The sequence below is a fragment of the Diaphorina citri genome, unplaced genomic scaffold (genome assembly GCF_000475195.1).
Source record: "Diaphorina citri unplaced genomic scaffold, Diaci psyllid genome assembly version 1.1 scaffold39, whole genome shotgun sequence".
In the NCBI taxonomy this organism is placed as follows: domain Eukaryota; kingdom Metazoa; phylum Arthropoda; class Insecta; order Hemiptera; family Psyllidae; genus Diaphorina; species Diaphorina citri.
Window position 1 is genome coordinate 312,475 of NW_007377476.1, and position 24,576 is coordinate 337,050.

Consider the following 24,576-nt stretch of genomic DNA (forward strand, 5'->3'; position numbering starts at 1 on the left):
TGATTTCTTTTTTTAAAAAAAAAAAAAAAAAAAAAAAAAACATGTTGAAATATTTGGAGATATCAGAGAGAGGAGAGAGGAAACAGAGAACCTTCCAACCTGAAAGCAGAAGATAGAATGAGCTCTGACAAAAATCAAGGTATGAAGAAACCTCCCCTTGACCCCCTACAACCAAAAGTAAAAGTAGGGGATCAGGGAAAATGTAGGGGGTTGAGGAGAGGTTTCTCCTACATTTTGACCATTGGTTTGGAGTTTCCTTTGAGTTTATTGAATTGAGATAGAAGTTACATTGTCCTCTTTTAAGTTATGCACAGTTTGTTCGCGGTATCCGCGGCTTATTCGCAATGTGCTCGCGATATTTGCAATGTGTTCGCGATATTCGCAATGTGTTCGCGATATTCGCAATGTGTTCGCGATATTCGCAATGTGTTCGCGATATTCGCAATGTGTTCGCGATATTCGCAATGTGTTCGCGGTATTCGCAATATGTTCGCGGTATTCGCAATGTGTTCGCGGTATTCGCAATATGTTCGCGGTATTCGCAAGGTGTGTAGGTAATGACTTGATTCAACTCACTGAAAACTGGGCACCGAAGGATTAGGTATATTGAAACATCATCTATGAAATTATTGAATTTTTGTATATAAAAATGTCACCACATAATTTGAAAGGCCATTTTTTCCCCAGTTTTTTGGACTAAGCCACAGTCAGAAACGCACTCTATTCACTAGAAGAGGAACCATAGCAATATCAGTTGTAGTTTAGAAGTTATTAGAAATCCCGTTTTCTAACCCGATACATCCGTGTGCAACTCCTAGACTTTAACGGGATATTCGCAATGTGTTCGTGGTTATTCGCAACTAATTCGCGGTATTCGCAATTTATTCTCGGTATCCCCGGTATGCTGTTTCAAAAATTCTCAAATTCCATATTTTCTTTTTGGTCTAAAAATTCGCAAATGTAATAAAAGCTCTATGCTCTCCGCTCCACTCTGTTTTAAAATCAGCCAGAGAAATCGTCAGGTGTCGACTGGAAATCGCTTACGATTCCCGCGTGTCTCCCAATAACCACCGACTACTTTCCGGACAGTTTCTATCTTCGCAACGACTATCTGTTTTCCGAGCACGACCTGATACCAGATGCAGTTAACGCGGATGCTGTCAGCTTTGCTCAGAGACCCTTGCTGAAGAAAGCTCTCACCACCGAGCAGGTGTTTCAGGAATTGATCTCTCAGAGACTTGCACAGGTAAGAATGAAAAACTTCCACAGGTAACGATGAAATTTACCTTGGTCCATCAGCTGGCATTAGGTGATCACAATTATGACAATTTAAACAGGCGTCTTTCTTTGTTTCAACGAGAAAAAACAATCATTTTTATTTATTTATTATTGATGATAGTTTATGACGACCAAAAGTGTCCGCAGGCCGGACCTCGAGAAATTTACCGTTCGGCCGTTATTTTGGGTGAAATCTTTGAGAAAGCTCAAAAAGAGCTGTCTTCTTTCAGGCCTTTAAATTTCGGCCAAAGTTGCTGAAACTTAACACAAAGATTAAATAAATGATGTAGATCAATAATGTCCCTTGGCCCTGTTTCCAGAATGTACGGTTCGGCTGTTATTCCAAACGAAAGTTTTGCTATTTAGGGGTATACGGGGAAAAAGCTCAAAAGGAATAAGCGGTTCTCAAGACTTCACCTTTAGCCTTAGGTCGCTGAAATTTTGCAGAGAGCTTCGATAGTTAATGACGATCAAAAGTGTCCGCGGGCCGGACCTCGAGAAATACAATACCGTTCGGCTATTATTCCGGACATAAGGTTTGCTATTCAGGGCCATATGTACTTTCCCTCGAAAGGCCTAATTAGTTAATGCTCTATCTTATCTCTTTCCAGGGATTCCAGTTGGTAGTTAAGAACGAGAATAGCAAGGATATGACCTCTTCAGTCCTGGTGCCCAAATCAGGATTCAAGGAGACCAAAGAGTACATTCTATCAATAGGCAGAATATTTCATCGAATAAAACTGAGTGGCTCGAAAATAACTGTAACCCGATATGTGCCGAGGTAAGAATTTGAACGTTCTCTCCTTCTCTCCCTCCTCATCCTGCCTCGGTGTTGTAGTGGTCAAAACGTTTGTAATGAGTTTTGCTTGGGTTCGATCCCAGCCGATGGAATATTATCCTCAAGATTAATTGACTGGAATAATAGGAGTAGCTTAGTGCTGAGGTAAAGTTTCTCTTTTGTTCTATTCGAACCGTAATGAGGATTGCTTGGGTTCGATCCCAGCTGATGGAATATTATCCTCAAGATTAATTGACTGGAATAATAGGAGTAGCTTAGTGCTGAGGTAAAGTTTCTCTTTTGTTCTATTCGAACAGTATAAGCATAAATTTTTCCCCACCCCCTCCTGAGGATTGAAGAGCGAAGTATGACGTTAGAATTGCTTTCTGGAATAGACGGCCGGTCGACTATGTTTGGACACACCTTTAGACACTGGGAGTAAAGAGACTTTTCTGTCTTATTGTGACACTATAAACAGCTTATATTCTATTTACTTAAGTTATGTTTAACAATGGATACTTACAAGTCTTATTTTCCCTTCTCGGAGATTCATCTACTTTGTAGACATTGAAAATGTCTGTCTTAAGGCATACATTTTTCCCCACCCCCTCCTGAGGATTGAAGAGCGAAGTATGAAGTTAGAATTGCTTTCTGGTCGACTATGTTTGGACACACCTTTAGACACTGGGAGTAAAGAGACTTTTCTGTCTTATTGTGATACTATAAACAGCTTATATTCTATTTACTTATGTTATGTTTAACAATGGATACTTACAAGTCTTATTTTCCCTTCTCGGAGATTCATCTACTTTGTAGACATTGAAAATGTCTGTCTTAATTTCCAAGTTCAAGGTACAAGTATAATAAATAATAAGATTTGGAAGTGTCCATTGTAAACATAAATTAAGTAAATAGCATTTACAAAGGATGTCTAAATTAAATAAATTCATTAATAGCTTATATTCTATTCCATGCAGACACCCATATCCTACATTTCAAGTGCACTACCGGTATCGATTCCAAGCTCCGGATCATGCTACATATGGTGTATCATGGGTGTCGTTCAATACGGAGAAGCTGGAGAGCTACAAGTGGAATTATTTGGACCATTATATCTGCATGAGAGGCGATTCAGATTTCCCCCTATTTGATAATGTGAGTATTCATCTCTCCTAGTCATTACTTTCCACTTGAAAATCTATGATTATTTACCGCGAGGTTGCTTGATTCTTGCCTGGGGGCGAAATTTCTTCTTAACAGATAAGGTTTGGCTTTCTCCCATCCTGTCCTCCTCTCTTCGATTTCAAGACGATTAACCACTCCGTTGTTGTAGTTCCTTCTGTCAAAACTCTAAATATATATTTATATAACCAGTAGGTATACCTAATACTGTGTCCTTTATACTTATTAGTTATCAATTTATCACTATAACTTTCAGCAATACAAGTTCTCGATCCCCGCCCAGGGGCGAAATTTCTTCTTAACAGATAAGGTTCGTTTTCGGTACGACTGGCTTTCTCCCATCCTGTATTCCTCTCTTCGATTTCAAGACGATTAACCACGCCGTTGTTGTAGTTCCTTCTGTCAAAACTCTAAAAATATATATATAACCAGTAGGTATACCTAATACTGTGTCCTTTATACTTATTAGTTATCAATTTATCACTATAACTTTCAGCAATACAAGTTCTGGAGGTTTCGCATGTACCTTCTACCTCTATCCCATTCTGCCACTCGCAAAGTCCTGGACGGTTCCAAATACTGCGACATCTACACTATGAACCCAATTGAGGACCAGAAAATTCTAGCCGATGGGTTCTGTAGGTTTGTGGAAACTTGGGTCAATCGATTACGAAGGGTTAACACAAATCGTAGACGGGTAAGTGATCCGAGGACAAACGAGGGTTAATTCTTTGTGTGTGATGTGAGAGAGCAGTTGATGGAAAACTTTTTAATCCGATATAATTGTCCTGTATGTGTGAAAATCTATTACATTGTATAAGTGTCATTGTAATACTTTATAGCTTTGCTATACCTTACGTGATGTACCTAACAGAAGGTAAAAAAAGACTTCCCCTTATTTGTTTCTCGGATGCACTATTGAAAAGACTTCAATTTTCGATCAGCTGCTCTTGATTCATCCAATTGTAATCTAATGCTAACATTGCTAATGCAAACGCCCTTTTACCCTCAGCTTTCTAGTTGAACCTCAATTTGTGAAAGTTTACCGCCTTCACCTGTCCTGTACAATTTTCAGAATATTTTGTAATACATTTCTTTGTTTTATTTATTTATTATTAACGACTTTTAATATTTATTTTATAAATTCAACTCTGAAACTTTTTCAGGTTACGTTATTCAAGAGGGAGCGATGGGCGCATCATCCGACGTAAGACCTCAGATCCTCACATTGATATGAAACCTACTTCCCCGTATTTGAATAGCATTGCTCAGCATTCCCTCTACAGGACTGACAGTTCGCCTCAGACTGCCAACTATATGATCAATGGAGGCACCCCATTTCCTGATAGCTGTGAGTTTCATTGCTTTATTAAAACAAGAGTTAATTTTCATTGACATTTCACATAGTCATTGCAAGTTTTGGTCTTAAATAACGGCTGAACCGTACATTTCTCGAGACCCGGCCCGCGGACACTTTTGAACGTCATAACTTATCGAAGCTCTCTGCAAAATTTGAGCAACCTGTAGCTAAAAGTAAAGTCCTGGGAACTTCTTACTCCTTTTTAGCCTTTTCCTAGTATAGCCTTAAATAGCGGAACTTTGGCCGGAATCACGGCCGAACCGTACCTCCGGGAAACAGGGCTCAGAGAAATTTTTGATCTACATAATTTATCGAATGTCTGTGTTAAGTTTGAGCGACTTTGGCCTAAATCTAAAGTCCTGAGGAAAGCTTTCTATTGAACTTTTTCAACATCATTCTGGGACTTAAAGTGCCTGTGATATCTGGCAATTATCAGTCTCACCTGATACCAATAACCTATCAAATATACCTACTCGTATAAGACCTTATTCAGACTGAGGGTAAGAGTACTTTTCAGTCATATTCGGGCAGTATAAACAAGATCTATTCTATTTCAGATGACTCCACTGCCTTGAGTGACATGGTTGACTCTCCCCCTCCTCGTCTACTCATAGGAAGTGCTGGCGTAGGGGGAACACCCACCCTGTCACTTTCCCCTCAGAAATTTCTGCGCCCTGGGAGAGCCCTGATTAATCCTTTCGATCCCTCCCATGTCACGGTTAAGTTAACCAGTAATCGGAGACGATGGACGCATATCTTCCCCAAAGGTAAGTAATCTTGCTGATAATTTCAGTATAAAACGCTGCTTTTATTTATTTTACAAACTCTTCAATAATACAAATATTACTAACTTTACCGAAGCAATTTTTAATTGTGTTAAGCCTACTTAAAAGCTTGTCACAGATAACGCTCCCCAATTATTACACCTAGAAAAAAAATATGTCTTGACTTGGACGCGAACCACCAACCTCCAGATCTAAAGTCTAACGTGTTAACCACTGCACCAGTGAGGTTGGTCTGTTGTCATAAATAACCTTGATCATTTTATTAATGCTCTCAAAGGCGGTGTAATGGCGAAAATCTTAACTCTATGTTTAAACTCTCTACGTAGGACCTACTGGCGTTCTGATCCAGCAACACCACTACCAAGCAGTGCCTACTCAGCCTCAACATTCGGACCAGGAGTGGGAGGTGTCCGAAACGGACTCTCCTTTTGTAGTTCAAGGTAAACACTCAACCTTATTATTATTACTTTCCTTTAATTAAATTGTAATTTTTTGTCATTACTTTAGTAATAGAAAGTAAAAAAGTGTATCAAAGAACAGTTTGACCCATTTTTTAAGGGAATTGAGGAAATGCAGGCCTCAATTGTCTCTGCTTTCATGTTGAACATTGTTAAGTCCACAAAATATCCTCTTTTGTTGTAATGGGTTCCCCTAATGGCCAGGATAATAAATAATCAGAGTTTAATATAAATTCAAGTTCAAGTTGAAATCCTGGATTTTGGATTTAAGGGGCCTTATTTTGTGTCATTTGCAGGTTCCAAGCTTCACAGTCACAGTGCTAGTAGCTTCTCCAAGACAAGGGAAGGAGAGAGGGGAAGCAAGAAGTCCCAGATACTCCTGTGGGGAGCTACAGGAGAACAGGAATGGACCCCCGCCCTTACTACTGGTGAGTAAAGAATATGGAACTTTTAGTGGGATCTGGGAGTGATGAGGTGAAGTTCCTGAATGCTTTCGGTGTGTAGGTAATGACTTGATTCAACTCACTGAAAACTGGGCACCGAAGGATTAGGTATATTGCAACATCATCTATGAAATTATTGAATTTTTGTATATAAAAATGTCACCACATAATTTGAAAGGCCATTTTTCCCCCAGTTTTTTGGACTAAGCCACAGTCAGAAACGCACTCTATTCACTAGTAGAGGAACTATAGCAATATCAGTTGTAGTTTAGAAGTTATTAGAAATCCCGTTTTCTAACCCGATACATCCGTGTGCAACTCCTAGACTTTAACGGGGTATGTGTGGCTTAGTCTGTTCTTGACCCCTCATTTGTCGTCAGGTGTCGACTGGAAATCGCTTACGATTCCCGCGTGTCTCCCAATAACCACCGACTACTTTCCGGACAGTTTCTATCTTCGCACTTAGGTCTCATTCACATGACAAGTATAACAAGGAGGTCTGAAGGCTTGGTGTATTCTCTATCAAGTTTAATGGACTTTGATTAAATTCTTAATTTCGATGAAATGCGATCTCTTTTCGCCCCGTTTTTCAAAAGTTAGGCCTTGAAATAGTGATCGAACGGACATGAAGTTTAGGTCTCATTCACATGACAAGTATAACAAGGAGGTCTGAAGGCTTGGTGTATTGTATTCTCTATCAAGTTTTGAAGGCTTGGTGTATTGTATTCTCTATCAAGTTTAATGGACTTTGACTAAATTCTTAATTTCGATGAAATGCGATCTCTTTTCGCCCCGTTTTTCAAAAGTTAGGCCTTGAAATAGTGATCGAACGGACATGAAGTCTGAAAATCACACGGATTCAATGCTTGTCATGTGAATGGATCCATATGCATGGCATAACAACCCTTTCAACATAGATATATTTCTCTGTTGGCTGTGACAAACAGTCGAAGACCTCTCGAAAAGAGGCTTATGACGAAATATGCTGATTAGGAGACGTGTTCATTTCAATAGAGGTACATTGCAATTATTAAATTCGTACCTATCGATGTAAAGTTTAGAGTGAAGAGTGTATTCGGGGTTTTCCCAAAACTATATTTCTCGTGATGAGCCCTTCTTTTCGAGAGCCTCTCAATTCCAGCCAAAAGTAAATGTGGGACTTTCGTAAACGGATCGTATGTATAAAAATTTGGGCTTTATTAAAAATATTGAATGTTGGACCATAATAAAATTAGTACCATTAACTCTTTTTGCTTTACTAGCATTTTATTCCTACGATCTGCGTTTAAAATATCTTGTCTCTTCCCTGTTAATTTTCTTTGGATGCTTTGTATGCTAATTTTTGTTTTTATTTCCATTTTATTTTCATGACGTCGTTTTAACCCTTGATTAAATTTAAACTCTACGCTAAATATGCATGTAGTTGGAATTGCAAGCCCACAACTCGGTTCTACTGCTCACACGTCGTAGACATAGTACTGGGATCTTGTACTTGACGCAGCATCAGAAGACAGGTCTGGTAGGTATCTGTCCTCAAGTAGATAGTGGATAGTTGCCATTGGCAGGTTTCTGTTGGTAGGTATAGAATTGTTAATATCTATGATTTGAAATATGAAAGAAAAATAAAGGAGAGAAGAAAATGTTATACATTAATGTAAAAATAGAGTGGAAAGGAGAAGTTAGAGTATAGACTACTCTAATGAGTCTAATTGTAACTTTTTTTTTCCCAAAAACCATGATGAAATATTCAGAGATATCACAGAGAGGAGACAGGAAACAGGGAACCTTCCAACCAGAAATCATGAAAGACAAATATTAAATACTCTAATGTGATCTCTTGTTTTCCAAAAAAAAAAAAAAAAAAAAAAAAAAAACATGTTGAAATATTTGGAGATATCAGAGAGAGGAGAGAGGAAACAGAGAACCTTCCAACCTGAAAGCAGAAGATAGAATGAGCTCTGACAAAAATCAAGGTATGAAGAAACCTCCCCTTGACCCCCTACAACCAAAAGTAAAAGTAGGGGATCAGGGAAAATGTAGGGGGTTGAGGAGAGGTTTCTCCTACATTTTGACCATTGGTTTGGAGTTTCCTTTGAGTTTATTGAATTGAGATAGAAGTTACATTGTCCTCTTTTAAGTTATGCACAGTTTGTTCGCGGTATCCGCGGCTTATTCGCAATGTGCTCGCGATATTTGCAATGTGTTCGCGATATTCGCAATGTGTTCGCGATATTCGCAATGTGTTCGCGATATTCGCAATGTGTTCGCGATATTCGCAATGTGTTCGCGATATTCGCAATGTGTTCGCGATATTCGCAATGTGTTCGCGATATTCGCAATGTGTTCGCGATATTCGCAATGTGTTCGCGATATTCGCAATGTGTTCGCGATATTCGCAATGTGTTCGCGATATTCGCAATGTGTTCGCGATATTCGCAATGTGTTCGCGATATTCGCAATGTGTTCGCGATATTCGCAATGTGTTCGCGATATTCGCAATGTGTTCGCGATATTCGCAATGTGTTCGTGGTTATTCGCAACTAATTCGCGGTATTCGCAATTTATTCTCGGTATCCCCGGTATGCTGTTTCAAAAATTCTCAAATTCCATATTTTCTTTTTGGTCTAAAAATTCGCAAATGTAATAAAAGCTCTATGCTCTCCGCTCCACTCTGTTTTAAAATCAGCCAGAGAAAAGTTTTGAGGCTACAACGCAACATTTATCATTGAACAGTACGTATATTCTTTTTAATTGTTTGTAAATCATAAAGAGTGTATATAGTGCCTTGCCATACCGAGCGAAAGAACCATTCGTAAGTAGCAAAATGCATCTTTAGGGGTTAAAGGTAAGGTGTATATTCTGGGTTGTGAAGTATTTGGAAGCTATGGGTTCTGCAAAACTATAAATAGGATTGTAAACAATATGAGTCCAAAAACTTGGATTGTTTTATGCCTTGCCTGTATCCTGTTTATCCTTCAGGGAGTTTATCCCCATCTGAACGGTAAGAGTATATTCCTTTAAAAATTGCTTTTTAGACATTTCAAACAAATTCTTTCCCCCCCTCTATTTATAATAATGATGTACTTTGATTGAGCTCTGTGCGATTTGATTAGAAGTAGGTAGGTATTGTATGATTAGTATCTTGTATACGTGTGTAATGATTCTTCTTAGTGACTACAGTCCAGTTGAGAAGCAATGTAAGTATTACAGTAATAAGTGTAATAACATATAGATGTAGTTGAGTTATCCGAAATGAGCTTTACTGATAGTTATTTTGTAAATAGAAGTATGTAAATAAATATACTGCTTGGCTCTGCATGTTAGTACAGCATGATTAACAAAGTACATTAAGTTAACGGTAAGAATATTATGTTGATATAACTCCGCCTAATAAAGTGCTCATACTAACCCCCTTTGTATAGAGATTTAGCAACAATCTCTTTGTTGATTTGACTTTTTTGTAAAATGTGTATGAAGAAAAACTTTGGACTTTTAAAAGAACATAATTAACGGAGGTCATTTCACAGATTCGGCGAAAAACTTTGGACTTTTAAAAGAACATAATTAACGGAGGTCATTTCACAGATTCGGCGTAACAGGCAAAATGGTATCTTATCAGTAACAGGTTTGTCCAATTACTAGTTGTAGCTGGTGTTATTGTACGAATTGGAATTGCCAATGAGTTAAAATGTCCACCAGACAGGGATAATATATAATATGTTCTCAGAGAACTGTAGGTAGAGCTGTCCCTGTGTAGAACCTTACTGTATTTTGTGTTTATATTTTCTGTACAACGTTAAATGTTTAAACTTTTCAGCAAACAATGGTAGGAAGCTCCCCATTCCGTGAGAGACTTGGTAGCAATCGACTACCAGAGAAATATCGACCCAGGTTTGTCTTCGAGATTTCAGATCTTGTAGCTTTCAAGATTTAATTCTGATACGATAATTATTCTTCCTTTCGCACCGTAGTATCTTGTAACGAAGTTCAGTACCTTAACTTTATCTAGTTCTAATTGCTATACTTATTTTATTGCATTTCATTTATTCTCCAAAGTTTGTTCAGGATTTGTTTCTGAAGAACTTATGCTTGATGCAAATTAGTTCCAGTGGAAATTTGGAATCCTGAGCAGACTTCAAATTTTCTTTCTTTGACTTCTATTTTAAATTTTAGTTTTCTTCATTTTATTTGTGATCTTCTAGACCTTTTCTCCGTGGTGGATTATAAATAAAAATTGACTCTCATTTTGTGCATATTTTAATCAAGGAAACGTTAGCTTGAATACGAATAATTTTTAGTTCCCTTACTGGTCGTTTATTTATGATCCACCAAAGCATTTCAACTTTAACTGTAAGGTGACAGTTTCTTACCTATTTCCCCCTTTCCCGCTTCTACTTCTGTCTTCCTATCTTCTCTATGTTGTAGTTTTCAGGTTCATGGTTTATTATGCATATATTTCTTTTGTAGTTTTCTCTTTCTACTCTACGAAACTACTAGTGTTTCTCTATTTACTAATAGGTAGATGGTATATTTTCCTGTAGCTTTAGTTTCGTTACTTGAGAGGGCAAATTTTTAGCAATCTCCCAAAAAGTGAAGCTAAACTTTTTTTCTTCTCCAACTTTTTTGTCCTCTCTAGTAGCATACGTAGTTTTTGCTTCCCTCTAGTACCTATATATTATACTGTTGTATTAGACACAACCGCTTTGTTTACATTTGTAGGACAAGCATGTCTCGATCTGTCGATCCTATGAATTGAGTAACCCTAGCAATAACGTCAATCTAAGGTGAGTGGATTTTTCTCTATTACAAATATTCCTCCACTTCTCTTCCTCTCTTCACATTCTTCCTACCTCATTTTCTTAGGTCAGCCACTCATTATCAGGTAGACTCAGGTGTCAGATCTACCTGATAGAGTCAGATCTGCCTGATAGTGTGTGTGCTCATCAGGTAGACCTGACAGACGGTCCTTTTCAGCCATACCTGTCAGGTCTACCTGATAGTGAGTGGCTGGCCTTATTAGTTCGTAGAAGAATAAGGCATGTCTCAATCGGTTCTAAATCTAATATATAAAAATGAATATTTGTTTGTGTGTGTGTGTGTGTGTGTGTGTGTGTGTGTGTGTGTGTGTGTGTGTGTGTGTGTGTGTGTGTGTGTGTGTGTGTGTGTGTGTGTGTGTGTGTGTGTGTGTGTGTGTGTGTGTGTGTGTGTGTGTGTGTGTGTGTGTGTGTGTGTGTGTGTGTGTGTGTGTGTGTGTGTGTGTGTGTGTGTGTGTGTGTGTGTGTGTGTGTGTGTGTGTGTGTGTGTGTGTGTGTGTGTGTGTGTGTGTGTGTGTGTGTGTGTGTGTGTGTGTGTGTGTGTGTGTGTGTGTGTGTGTGTGTGTGTGTGTGTGTGTGTGTGTGTGTGTGTGTGTGTGTGTGTGTGTGTGTGTGTGTGTGTGTGTGTCATAACAACCCTTTCAACATAGATATATTTCTCTGTTGGCTGTGACAAACAGTCGAAGACCTCTCGAAAAGAGGCTTATGACGAAATATGCTGATTAGGAGACGTGTTCATTTCAATAGAGGTACATTGCAATTATTAAATTCGTACCTATCGATGTAAAGTTTAGAGTGAAGAGTGTATTCGGGGTTTTCCCAAAACTATATTTCTCGTGATGAGCCCTTCTTTTCGAGAGCCTCTCAATTCCAGCCAAAAGTAAATGTGGGACTTTCGTAAACGGATCGTATGTATAAAAATTTGGGCTTTATTAAAAATATTGAATGTTGGACCATAATAAAATTAGTACCATTAACTCTTTTTGCTTTACTAGCATTTTATTCCTACGATCTGCGTTTAAAATATCTTGTCTCTTCCCTGTTAATTTTCTTTGGATGCTTTGTATGCTAATTTTTGTTTTTATTTCCATTCTATTTTCATGACGTCGTTTTAACCCTTGATTAAATTTAAACTCTACGCTAAATATGCATGTAGTTGGAATTGCAAGCCCACAACTCGGTTCTACTGCTCACACGTCGTAGACATAGTACTGGGATCTTGTACTTGACGCAGCATCAGAAGACAGGTCTGGTAGGTATCTGTCCTCAAGTACATAGTGGATAGTTGTCATTGGCAGGTTTCTGTTGGTAGGTATAGAATTGTTAATATCTATGATTTGAAATATGAAAGAAAAATAAACGAGAGAAGAAAATGTTATACATTAGTGTAAAAATAGAGTGGAAAGGAGAAGTTAGAGTATAGACTACTCTAATGAGTCTAATTGTAACTTGTTTTCCCAAAAACCATGTTGAAATATTCAGAGATATCACAGAGAGGAGACAGGAAACAGAGAACCTTCCAACCAGAAATCATGAGAGACAAATATTAAATACTCTAATGTGATCTCTTGTCTTAAAAAAAAAAAAAAAAAAAAAAAAAAAAGTGAAAATTTTATGTGGTCTGTCGTAAACTTTGGGTATGAATCGGATTGGAGCATAATAAACTTGGAAGGTGGTCATAAAAGCATGAGTGACTAACAAAATTGACTCATATTTTCCCTCAGGATATTCTGGATGCCATGAAACATCCCCAGTTCGGTCTGAATTTTGTAGCCATGGTGCCAAGTATTCCAGCCAATAGTTACTTGAGAGGGCAAATTTTTAGCAATCTCCCAAAAAGTGAAGCTAAACTTTTTTTCTTCTCCAACTTTTTTGTCCTCTCTAGTAGCATACGTAGTTTTTGCTTCCCTCTAGTACCTATATATTATACTGTTGTATTAGACACAACCGCTTTGTTTACATTTGTAGGACAAGCATGTCTCGATCTGTCGATCCTATGAATTGAGTAACCCTAGAAATACAAATATTGTACCTACAGGGTGAAAAAGTTAAATTTGTGAGAAAAATTACTCAGTGGGAGTTATTGGTATTGGTTTAAACAAGTTTTTGCTGAGCAAGGATTCCAAATGTTTCAGAACTAGTGGAACCCCCTGTAGTACGAGTATAATAAACTATGGAGAAGATAACACTAGGATCTCTTGAAATAATGTCACATCCACCAATCCAATATATAAAAATTAATATTTGTTTGTGTGTTTGCGTGTGTGTGTTTATTCGAACTTTATGCCTGGCCAAACCGCTCATCCGATTGCTATGAAACTTTGTCAACTTATTGCTTGCACTCCCGTGAAGGTTATAGGCTATTTTCCGGTTCGTTTTTGTTAAACTATACGCCGAGCGAGACCACTAAATGGGTGCATGAGTGACATGAACGGCCAAGTGGATGTGACATATTTTCAAATCTCTCGAATTCACAAAATACGTTACAAAAACTAGTGAATTAGTGGAGGTGACATATTTTTAGATCTATAATCAGCTAATCACAAAATATGTGACATCCACTTGTTTGATAGAGGTTTGACAACCCTGTAGAAATAACTCCTTATAGAATGTACTGATGGGCGGTAATATAGCACACCCTGTATACAAGGGAGATATAACATTACCGATGTTTTGTTATAAAAAATTGCAATGTGGAGTTTCCGAGTTTAATTTCCCGTGAGTTTCTTTAGCCTCATGAGTGAGAACAGTTTAGTTTACCTACTAAGGTAGAAGATTCGTAACTTGGAGGGATTGTGGTTTAAATTTTAGGAGTGACGTAATAAAAGAACGGGAAAAGGCTAAAAAATTCAAATCAATTAGTAGATAAATAAAGTAAGTAGGTAATTAGATCAATAAAGGAAAATAGTAATCTTATTCAGAAATCTCTCCAACCATTGCCAGGTCGGGATCGAAGATACTCGAGCGAGGCCGTGTATCTCCGGCTACGGACGCTTAAAAGAACGGGAAAAGGCTAAAAATTTCAAAACAATTAGTAGATAAATAAAGTAAGTAGGTAATTAGATTAATAAAGGAAAACAGTAATCTTATTCAGAAATCTCTCCAACCATTGCCAGGTCGGGATCGAAGATACTCGAGCGAGGCCGTGTATCTCCGGCTACGGACGCCATTACTCCTCTCACTGTGACGGTAGATGGCGCTGATGACGATGATACGTTCAGCATGAATGCGGAATCCCCGGTGCTGACTGAGGCTTCATCACTTCAGGTACACACTATAGTAGAAAAATATTTAGCAAAGCACTTTTTATCGTGTTTATTATTAACTTTAAATTTCCCTCGCTAAAGAAATAGCTAAGGTTGAGTGCGAAGGGCATCCGCTCGTAAAATTTGTAGCCAAAACCAAATGTCAGATCAAAGCAATCCCAAGTTAGGGCTCATTGAGAGGCTGACGAAAAACTCCGACCCCGTCTGTACATGGAAAAAAACGAAGAAAAAGAAGAAGAATAAAGAAGATTATAAAAGCGTCATATTTATACATAGGTATTAATAATAAAATTCAATTTGTATTAAAATGAGCAAAAAAATTATATAAACCTTCATTTTAATTTGATAATAGACCGAATTTATGTTTGTTTCGACAAAAGAATTATCTGGCGATCAGCTTTGTTCGGCAAGAAGACGCAACTCATAACGCCGATGCTTTGTCTGTTAAAATGTTATGTGGTCTGTCGTAAACTTCGGGTATGAATCGGATTGGAGCATAATAAACTTGGAAGGTGGTCATAAAAACATGAGTGACTAACAAAATTGACTCGTATTTTCCCTCAGGATATTCTGGATGCCATGAAACATCCCCAGTTCGGTCTGAATTTTGTAGCCATGGTGCCAAGTATTCCAGCCAATACTTTCATTTCCTATGATGCAGTCAAATGGTTGCCCGGGCTCATGGAATTAGCACCCACCGAGAACGAAGTTATTGCTGTGTTTGATGTGAGTTTGAAATCTTTTATGTGTACAGACAATAATTTAAGAACAAGAAGAAAACTGAAAATGGACTTTATATTTTTTCATATAATAATTTCTGAAGAGCTGTTTTCTTTCTTACTCGAAATTACTGTATACTCAAGACAAAAATACTAAATTTTTGGTAATTAAAGAGAGGTATAGGTACATAAAGATCTAATTTGAACTGTACTTACTGTTGAACCTTGTTTACATTTAGGTGTTTCGTTTATTTAATTTAATTATCACCTTATTGTTCTCAAAAAGGCAGTAACCCTCTAGTAGCAAGTGGTAATTGCTCGCACCACTATAACTTTACTGACCTATTGATTATTTTCACTTTCAGAAAATGATCTCCAAGAATTTGATCTGTCACGCTTCGGGCGATGCCTCACTGCCATTCGTTGTTGGGTTTTATCTCTACTACATTGTATCTCAGGATAGAGATAAAGGTAATCTATGTGTCAAAGTTTTTGATTTATGTTAGATAAAACTAGATAAGATTTCTAATCTTATATCTATGCCTTTGGTTCATCGTACGGAAAATGAAGACAGGAGAAAGCCAGCTGTTCCGAGAATCAACTTTATTTATTTAGGATAAAATTCGCCCCGGATGGAAATCGAACTCGCGACCTAGTACAACTGATTTCGATTCTATCGTGTGACGTAATAAATTCTGTCTTAAAAATGGATGAGAATTAGTATTTATTATAGTCTACGTTTTAACTCGACCGATTTGCATTTGGTTTAGGTGTGTGTTTAGATATTTGTTCCGCTATACCTCGCGATTGCCTGGTCCGATTTTGATGAACTTTGAAATTTTGAGTACCTTGAATCAAGACACGTCGATCCTCGAAATTTGGTGTCCGAGGTCCAATTTTGGTCTCAAACTTTTGAACATTGTAATAGATAAATTACCGCATTTATGACCCTTGTATACCCTTCTGTTCTATCTACTGACCGAACGAAGTGAAGGTCTACGTTTTAACTCGACCGATTTGCATTTGGTTTAGATGTGTGTTTATTTGTTCCGCTATAACTCGCGATTGCCTGGTCCGATTTTGATGAACTTTGAAATTTTGAGTACCTTGAATCAAGACACGCCGATCCTCGAAATTTGGTGTCCCAGGTCCAATTTTGGTCTCAAACTTTTGAACATTGTAATAGATAAATTACCGCATTTACGACCCTTGTATACCCTTCTGTTCTATCTACAAAAATAATCCCAACTCTTGGTAGGTAAATCTATTGTTTTAAAAAAAGGTTCAAAATCAATCCTTCTTCAGTTTTATTCTTTAGAGTAATTGACAGGTTTCAAAAGAAAAAAAAAAAAAAAAAACCGTGTCACCTCTTTTCTTTAGATATAGGATATAGGTACCTACATAAGACGTGTAGATACTTTTACTTTTATTTCTGTTTTCATACACATGTGTATTACGTAGGGTCACTGATTTAGGCAAAGTCTCAGCTTAGGCAAAAGAATCTGAGTGAGGTCTACAGTTCACAGAACCACTAGTTATTATTATTTCAGAGGATGGACAGCCACTCTATGACAAGCAAAGTTTCGAGTCCCAATGGTTGGAGGTGAAAGTGGAAAAGCTCCAAGCTCCTCCACTCATCCCATTCTGTTTGGCAGAGTTCCCGCCTCCCGTGTGTTTGGTTAACCCGAGCTCCAAATGGCAAAGTAAGTAACTTCTAAAAAGAAGACCCAAAAAACACAACCCCAACCCAAAGTTGTGACTTTGCCGAGAAATATGAAGTTATATGACAAAGAATTTCAATGTTTTCTTTACCCATCTCAGAGGTGTAGTTGTTAACGCGTCGGACTTCAGATCCGGAGGTTGGTGGTTCGAGTCCAAGTCATAAAATTCATCGAGGTACCTATATTGATCGGGAAACAAGATCACGCGTCGGACTTCAGATCCGGAGGTTGGTGGTTCGAGTCCAAGTCATAAAATTCATCGAGGTACCTATATTGATCGGGAAACAAGATTTATGACAAACATTTGATGCTTTTTTTTTGTCGCTTTAACATAATCCCATTTTATTCATTTCTAACCTGTCTCTTTTTCAACAGTGCCTCTCTACAAGAACTCTCAACTGGAGCCCGATATTAGTAACAAAAGTGACCGTGTGGAGTGGGGCCATGTTAGATATCAATCATTCTACAGACCAGACAGGGCTTATGAGTTGATAGCTCAGTGGGTGGCTGCTTCAGGCCCTGTGGTAGCTGATCTGGTAAGTCAAGAGCTCTTGGTTCGTTCCTTTGAAGATGTTTCGTAGATTTGTAGAGCTTAATACACTTTTGGGACTATTTGTACCTACAAATAAGCCTCTAAGTGGACTTTTATGTATGGAGCTAAAATGTTTGATAGAGGGAACTGTTACAACGGAGGACTTATCGTCCCGCAATCGAAGAGAGGAAGACAGGATAGAAGAAAGGTAGCCGTTCCGAGAACGAACGTTATCTGCTGAGGAGAAATTTCGCCCCGGGCGAGAATCGAACCCGCGACCTAACGCTGATAAGAAAGACGAGTTGAGATTTGTAGAGCTTAATACACTTTTGGGACTATTTGTACCTACAAATAAGCCTCTAAGTGGGCTTTTATGTATGGAGCTAAAAGGTTTGATAGAGGGAACTGTTACAACGGAAAACTTATCGTCCCGCAATCGAAGAGTGGAGGACAGGATAGAAGAAAGGTAGCCGCTCCGAGAACGAACGTTATCTGCTGAGGAGAAATTTCGCCCCGGGCGAGAATCGAACCCGCGACCTAACGCTGATAAGAAAGACGAGTTTCATAGTGTAAACATCATTTCTGACAAGATATTCAATTATTCGTGATTAATACAATGAAAAGCCACTTTTACTTTCTTTGCCATTATTCATGGCATTTCAACTTTAACTGTAAGGTGACAGTTTCTTACCTATTTCCCCCTTTCCCGCTTCTACTTCTGTCTTCCTATCTTCTCTATGTTGTAGTTTTCAGGTTCATGGTTTATTATGCATATATTTCTTTTGTAGTTTTCTCTTTCTACTCTACGAAACTACTAGTGTTTCTCTATTTACTAATAGGTAGATGGTATATTTTCCTGTAGCTTTAGTTTAGTTACTTGAATATTCATGGTAATTTTGTTCATTTATTACTTTGCTTATCTTATAAGCTTATAACTTATAGGAAGGAAAGTACCTACTGTAATCGGGTGAAATTTTCGATGGTTAGTTTTTAGTGTCAAAACACGTTTTGAGGTCTTATTCATGGTAATTCTGTTCATTTATTACTTTGCTTATCTTATAACTTATAGGAAGGAAAGTACCTACTGTAATCGGGTGAAATTTTCGATGGTTAGTTTTTAGTGTCAAAACACGTTTTGAGGTCCCTAGTTTTCTTCTTTTTTTCCAGATCTTCAATTGGGCCAGGAAAGCTCAGACGTGCGGCTTACAGTTAATCCCTATCCCTGCTGATCCCCTAGCTCTACCCTATTCCCTGCAGTCAGATCCTTTACGTGGTCCTGTGTTTATTCCTCTGGATATTGAATGTCTCATGGAGGATAGAGAGCATTTGTTTGAAGGTAAGCTAGTGCTATAAACCCTTGAATTCATGCGAAAGCGGTTGCAAGGTACAATCTAAAAAAAAAAATCACCTTATTGTTCTCAAAAAAAAATATACATAGGTACTAGAGGGAAGCAAAAACTACGTATGCTACTAGAGAGGACAAAAAAAGTTGGAGAAGAAAAAAAGTTTAGCTTCACTTTTTGGGAGATTGCTAAAAATTTGCCCTCTCAAGTAACGAAACTAAAGCTACAGGAAAATATACCATCTACCTATTAGTAAATAGAGAAACACTAGTAGTTTCGTAGAGTAGAAAGAGAAAACTACAAAAGAAATATATGCATAATAAACCATGAACCTGAAAACTACAACATAGAGAAGATAGGAAGACAGAAGTAGAAGCGGGAAAGGGGGAAATAGGTAAGAAACTGTCACCTTACAGTTAAAGTTGAAATACTTTGGTGGATCATAAATAAACGACCAGTAAGGGAACTAAAAATTATTCGTATTCAAGCTAACGTTTCCTTGATTAAAATATGCACAATCGATGTACAAATGCCGAATGACTGATCCGCAAATGTTGAGCAATTGGAGACGTAGGAGTTAAAAATATCTTTCTTTTTGTCTGTTGTAAAGATCCCTAGGAAGAACCTTTTTTTTAGCACGGTGGATTTTGGATCTAGATATTGTTGGTTCAAGTCCAAGTCAAGTCATGCAAATTAAACCATGTCTATTGTTCCAATCAATCGGAGAACGATAGTTTTGACTGGACCAAACAGATATGCACGGTTTTGGATAAACCTTCTCAAGACAAACTCGGGCCATCAGGTTAATGCGGTTAATCTATCCCATCTTCTAGGAATTCCCCCAACTGCAACTGCATAGACCTGAAATAAAATTTCAATCTGTGTGTATCTATATCGCATGGAGGTCTTGTATCCCATATATTAATTGTCAAACACATTCACATTCTTATCAAATATTTTTCATAATTTTATCAGAAGATATCTTGTATAGTCCCGTATTGTATTGATCCAATCAATCGGAGAACGATAGTTTTGACTGGACCAAATAGATATGCACGGTTTTGGATAAACCTTCTCAAGACAAACTCGGGCCATCAGGTTTAATCTATCCCATCTTCTAGGAATTCCCTTAACTGCAACTGCATACACCTGAAATAAAATTTCAATCTGTGTGTATCTATATCGCATGGAGATCTTGTGTCCCATATATTAATTGTCAAACACATTCACATTCTTATCAAATATTTTTCATAATTTTATCAGAAGATATCTTGTATAGTCCCGTATTGGAAGATATTTTTCAAAATGACTGCCAGGAAATGTGTTTCCTTCCTGGGAATAACTTGTTTATTTCCCGAGCTACTGGGTGTCTGGGAAACCATTTTTCTCTATGATGTAATTAATTATTTCCATCTCCTTGATCAGATGATTAGTCATCACTCCTGAAATCTATTGCAACATGCACTTTTAATGATACCACTGTAGTCTGGCGTGTAATAGACCATTATAAAATCGATTTAAAATATTTAGATGATAATAGTATTTATAGTTCAGTATTGAGGTAGAAATTAAGGCAATAGGTAAAGGTCTAAACTCATTCTACTTTTGTCTCTTGTTACTGATTTTGGATTTTTTCCTTCTACATATTTATGTCCCTTGGTGTTTCACAAATCTTTCGATTTCGAAAGATTAAATTCTTTGAGAAGCTGTTTTAAAGCTTGACATTTTCGTCTAAATTTAGTAATTGCAAAGTTAAATTTTGAAAACAGAAGTACCTATCGTTTTTTTGGCCACCCATTATACTCCTCATGTGTTGATAATTTCATTAATAACTATTAGATATAAGCGATAGCTATAGTAACCGTTAGGTTTTGTGAACCATTTTTGTACCTATTTTTATTGGTTGTTCATTTTTGTATGATCATTGTTTCATACCTATTGTGTCAATATTAATGATGCAGTGTTTATGCAATTTGTTCAATTAAGTATGTCTGTAGGACAAGGCGAGTATGTCTTATTTAAGAAATGTCAATTAGTAGGCTTAGGTCTAAATATCCATTATTTTAATTGTTTGTTTTGTTTTATTACAGATCTAGTGTCAAAGAACATTGAGACATGTAGGTGTCTATTATGCTTTAGTGATTATTATTCACTTTGATTGTAGGTAGGTAGGTAGGTACGTATTTGTAACAAAGGAGAAAATTATTCCATATTTTCCACATCGGAAAATGTGATGATTTGATGAAAAGGCTATATTCTATGCTTATATTGCTTATCATTCAGTTTATTTTACGGGTTCATCGTAGGTAAATGGTCTTGGTTCCAATTTTACACTTTCACATCCTGGCGGTTAGAGTTTTTGGGAAGATTTTGCACGTTAGGTACTTTTTTCCGGTCATTCCAAACAAATTAGAAAAATGTTTTGGAAAACAATTTTACCGGCAGTCATATCAACAAGAAAATAAAGAGCATAAACAGCATTCTGTTTCCGGTAATAAGATGGCTTGAGTGTCAGACAATTTATTATTTTTCTCCGATGTTTTTACTTTTTTTTTTAATTGATCTCACTTTCACACGAATAAAATTTCTAACCATTAAACTTATCACCAAAACATAATTCTGCTTTTTTTGTGTGAGATCCTGGGGATAATGATGGGCACTGGGTACTTCTATCCAGCACTCGGGAATATAGCGGCCCCGACAGACAGAGAAATTGAATGTTATTGTAAAAGACCAGGAAGAAGAAGAAGAAGAAGAACTGTTATTGTAAACTGTTTGAATTACCTATTATTTGTATAAATAAATGAAAATTATTGTTAAATAAGAAAAAAATCTCCGTGTCAGACTAGCTTCTGAGAATGAGTCGTACTCTTGTGTATTTCCTTCCATCGAAATAAGAACTCTATTGATTGAGCAAAAACGGAGTAGCTAGGAATGTTATTGTAAAAGACCAGGAAGAAGAGGAAGAAGAAGAACTGTTATTGTAAACTGTTTGAATTACCTATTATTTGTATAAATAAATGAAAATTATTGTTAAATAAGAAAAAAATCATCTCCGTGTCACACTAGCTTCTGAGAATGAGTCGTACTCTTGTGTATTTCCTTCCATCGAAATAAGAACTCTATTGATTGAGCAAAAACGGAGTAGCTAGTAACTCACCAACCCTGCTGTAGAGATGAATCTGAAATTGTATTACAAGAGTCTATTATTTTACATAAATTTCCTTTGTGTGTTGAACATTTTTGCCAAGTTTCATCAAAATCGGATAATCCGTTCGAGAATGATTGTGTATTAAACATACAGACAAACTCAATGCAAAAACGTCGAGTCAAAACTTAGACCTCACTTTTTTTATCTATTTATCCTTAATTGTACCTATGAGAATAGATCAATGAGTAGCTAGTAACTCACCAACCCTGCTGTAGAGATGAATCTGAAATTGTATTACAAGAGTCTATTATTTTACATAAATTTCCTTTGTGTGTTGAACATTTTTGCCAAGTTTCATCAAAATCGGATAATCCGTTCGAGAATGATTGTGTATTAAACATACAGATAAACTCAATGCAAAAACGTCGAGTCAAAACTTAGACCTCACTTTTTTTATCTATTTATCCTTAATTGTACCTATGAGAATAGATCAATAAATGAATAAAAAGTATCTTTCAAAAAAAAAAAAAAAATCATTTAGCCAATTATCTTCTGTTGTTCTCTCACAGGCAGGATTCCTCTGGTCCTGGAATCACATGGTGTCCCGTCAAAGGAAATGGTGTCCTGCCCCCGCTACTGCTGACGAATCATTTCAGGATAAACTACTGGATGATTTCAGACAGTTTTGCTGCAACCAGGAGAATAGGCTGAAAGCTTTCTGGCAAGATTGTTGCGATATGAAGCGACGCGAGTTTGTTCTTTTCTCCTGAATTCGCCTGTCATATTTATTCAAGAAAAATTCTTGTTCTGTTCTCTTTTCTTGAATACGTCTGTCTTTTTTTTTTTTTTTTTTTTTTTTTTTTTTTGTGGAGTATCTTCTTTTCAAAATTGATACTTATTAAAATAATCGATTTGCGTATCTACTCGTACTATGTAGTTTTCGGTTGAGATTATCAAAATTTATAAAGAAACTTTTGGACTTCTACCTAATTTTTAAGGCTTAGAATTAATTCAAGTGTACCAACGCATGAAGTACAAATTACAATGATAAATTATTATTTGTTGAATGTTTGAATGTTATTTAGTTGTAAATTGTATTTTTCAAAATGTTGTCATCTGTTGTAATTTATTCTAGTCCATTGTTATTAAATAATTTATAAATTTTCGAATCGACTCTTTATATTTTTTCCTACCATGTTATTTGATTGAATACCCTAAATACATATGTGCTTGAATAAAGTTCAGGATTAAGGTTTCCAAAATGAGCTTTTGAAGACTGTGTAAAGGTTAGGTCAAGTGTTTTTAATAACTATCTTACATGACTGTCGGAATATATGAAGGGTCTATTTTTTTATAGGTTAATTGTGGTGTCATAATAAAATATATTAATATAATACGTCATATGTTATTATTATTAGGTGTAGGTCCTATCTAATATAGCAGAGTAAAGCATGAAATGATTAATTTGATGGTTTACTGCCAAATATTTTACATGTACTACAGACATATAAGTCGTAAAACTTCAAGTAAAAATATTCTGGATCTACACAGATAGTAGGTAGTAAAATAGGATAAAGACGATGTAGAAATGACCAACTCGTGAAAATCGTGAATACTGAAACCCTTAGAATGTGTAAAACTTGTATATTATCTTCTCTTCTCGAACTTTGAAATTTACCTCACCTCCAAGGGCTTTTTAATGTGAACTGAGGCCCAATTTCACGGATTAGATCTTCCATCTGATTATTAGATTTACTTCAATTGTTTATGTTTGGATTAGAATTACTGCAGTTATGGTGCTATTTGCGCCAGATTCAGAAAAGGTGTTCAAATAACAGTAGATGTAAAGATCTCTAATTTCCCTCAAGTGTGTTGATTAAGATGTGTTCAAATATTTACAACATAGTCAGCTTAATATTCTACTTCATAACTCTGTGTATGTTGCAGTTTAATGGTAGTGTCTATTTTTTCTATATAGCACAAAAACTCATTATGCACCTACCCTTTTCAAGGGAAAAATTAGTTTTTGTGCTGTACAGATAAAATAGGAGGAAAATCGTGTAATAAAAAAAAATAAATAAAAATAAAATCCTTCATTAGACTGAAACAAACTCTTTGTTATGATGAAAATCATTTTATAATAACCATTGTGATAATTTTTTGGGTCTATTTGTCTTCTATTTCTATTATTCGTATGCTGTTTTCTTTGTGAACCAACGAATTTTGATACTAACTTTCTTAGGAGAAAGTCACAGAGGTTCATTTTATTTTTGTTTAATAATCTGTAATAAAAAATATGAATTGAATTTTGATACTAACTTTCTTAGGAGAAAGTCACAGAGGTTCATTTTATTTTTGTTTAATAATCTGTAATAAAAAATATGAATTGAATAAATGTGTTTTACTTGAAATTTAGAAAAAGTGTTCCCAATAGGTATCCTCCAGATTGTACCTTATTGGTTTAAAGAGAAGGTTCACAAATTTATTAAGGAGCAAATACATGTCATTAAGTCATTACTATGAACTGGACCCCTTTATCTTCGGTTTTTAAGTTGGTAGGTGGATGTATATTTGAGTGAACTTTGTCGTATGTAAAATTCTACTTTTTTTTTAGTAATTACAACATACTTACTCCTAATGTTTTAGTTTCAAGGTACAAGTATTTCCCATTACATTTATTTATTTAGCTCCCTAGGAGATAACTAACCACAAAGTATTTGTGTTTTACTTGAAATTTAGAAAAGGT

The 24,576-nt window shown here is 36.5% G+C and overlaps 1 protein-coding gene and 1 long non-coding RNA gene across 2 annotated transcripts in view; both read left to right on the forward strand.

The window, feature by feature from the left end:
- LOC103513082 (GATOR complex protein DEPDC5-like) overlaps positions 1 to 24,137 on the forward strand; it is a 24,968-nt gene extending 831 nt beyond the window's left edge. The window contains exons 3-15 of the mRNA XM_026826276.1: positions 1,011 to 1,246; positions 1,890 to 2,059; positions 3,034 to 3,211; positions 3,735 to 3,935; positions 7,708 to 7,803; positions 10,102 to 10,175; positions 14,215 to 14,365; positions 14,929 to 15,090; positions 15,449 to 15,554; positions 16,634 to 16,786; positions 17,180 to 17,340; positions 18,504 to 18,672; positions 22,404 to 24,137. Coding sequence (XP_026682077.1) covers positions 1,011 to 1,246; positions 1,890 to 2,059; positions 3,034 to 3,211; positions 3,735 to 3,935; positions 7,708 to 7,803; positions 10,102 to 10,175; positions 14,215 to 14,365; positions 14,929 to 15,090; positions 15,449 to 15,554; positions 16,634 to 16,786; positions 17,180 to 17,340; positions 18,504 to 18,672; positions 22,404 to 22,600 — 2,054 coding nt within the window. The 3' untranslated portion in view covers positions 22,601 to 24,137. The remainder of the gene's footprint in view (positions 1 to 1,010; positions 1,247 to 1,889; positions 2,060 to 3,033; positions 3,212 to 3,734; positions 3,936 to 7,707; positions 7,804 to 10,101; positions 10,176 to 14,214; positions 14,366 to 14,928; positions 15,091 to 15,448; positions 15,555 to 16,633; positions 16,787 to 17,179; positions 17,341 to 18,503; positions 18,673 to 22,403) is intronic.
- On the forward strand, positions 8,801 to 10,079 carry LOC113468967. The gene is made up of 2 exons (XR_003392534.1): positions 8,801 to 9,799; positions 9,858 to 10,079. It is a non-coding gene; the product is annotated as an uncharacterized LOC113468967 (long non-coding RNA).
- Positions 24,138 to 24,576: the final 439 nt, after the last annotated feature.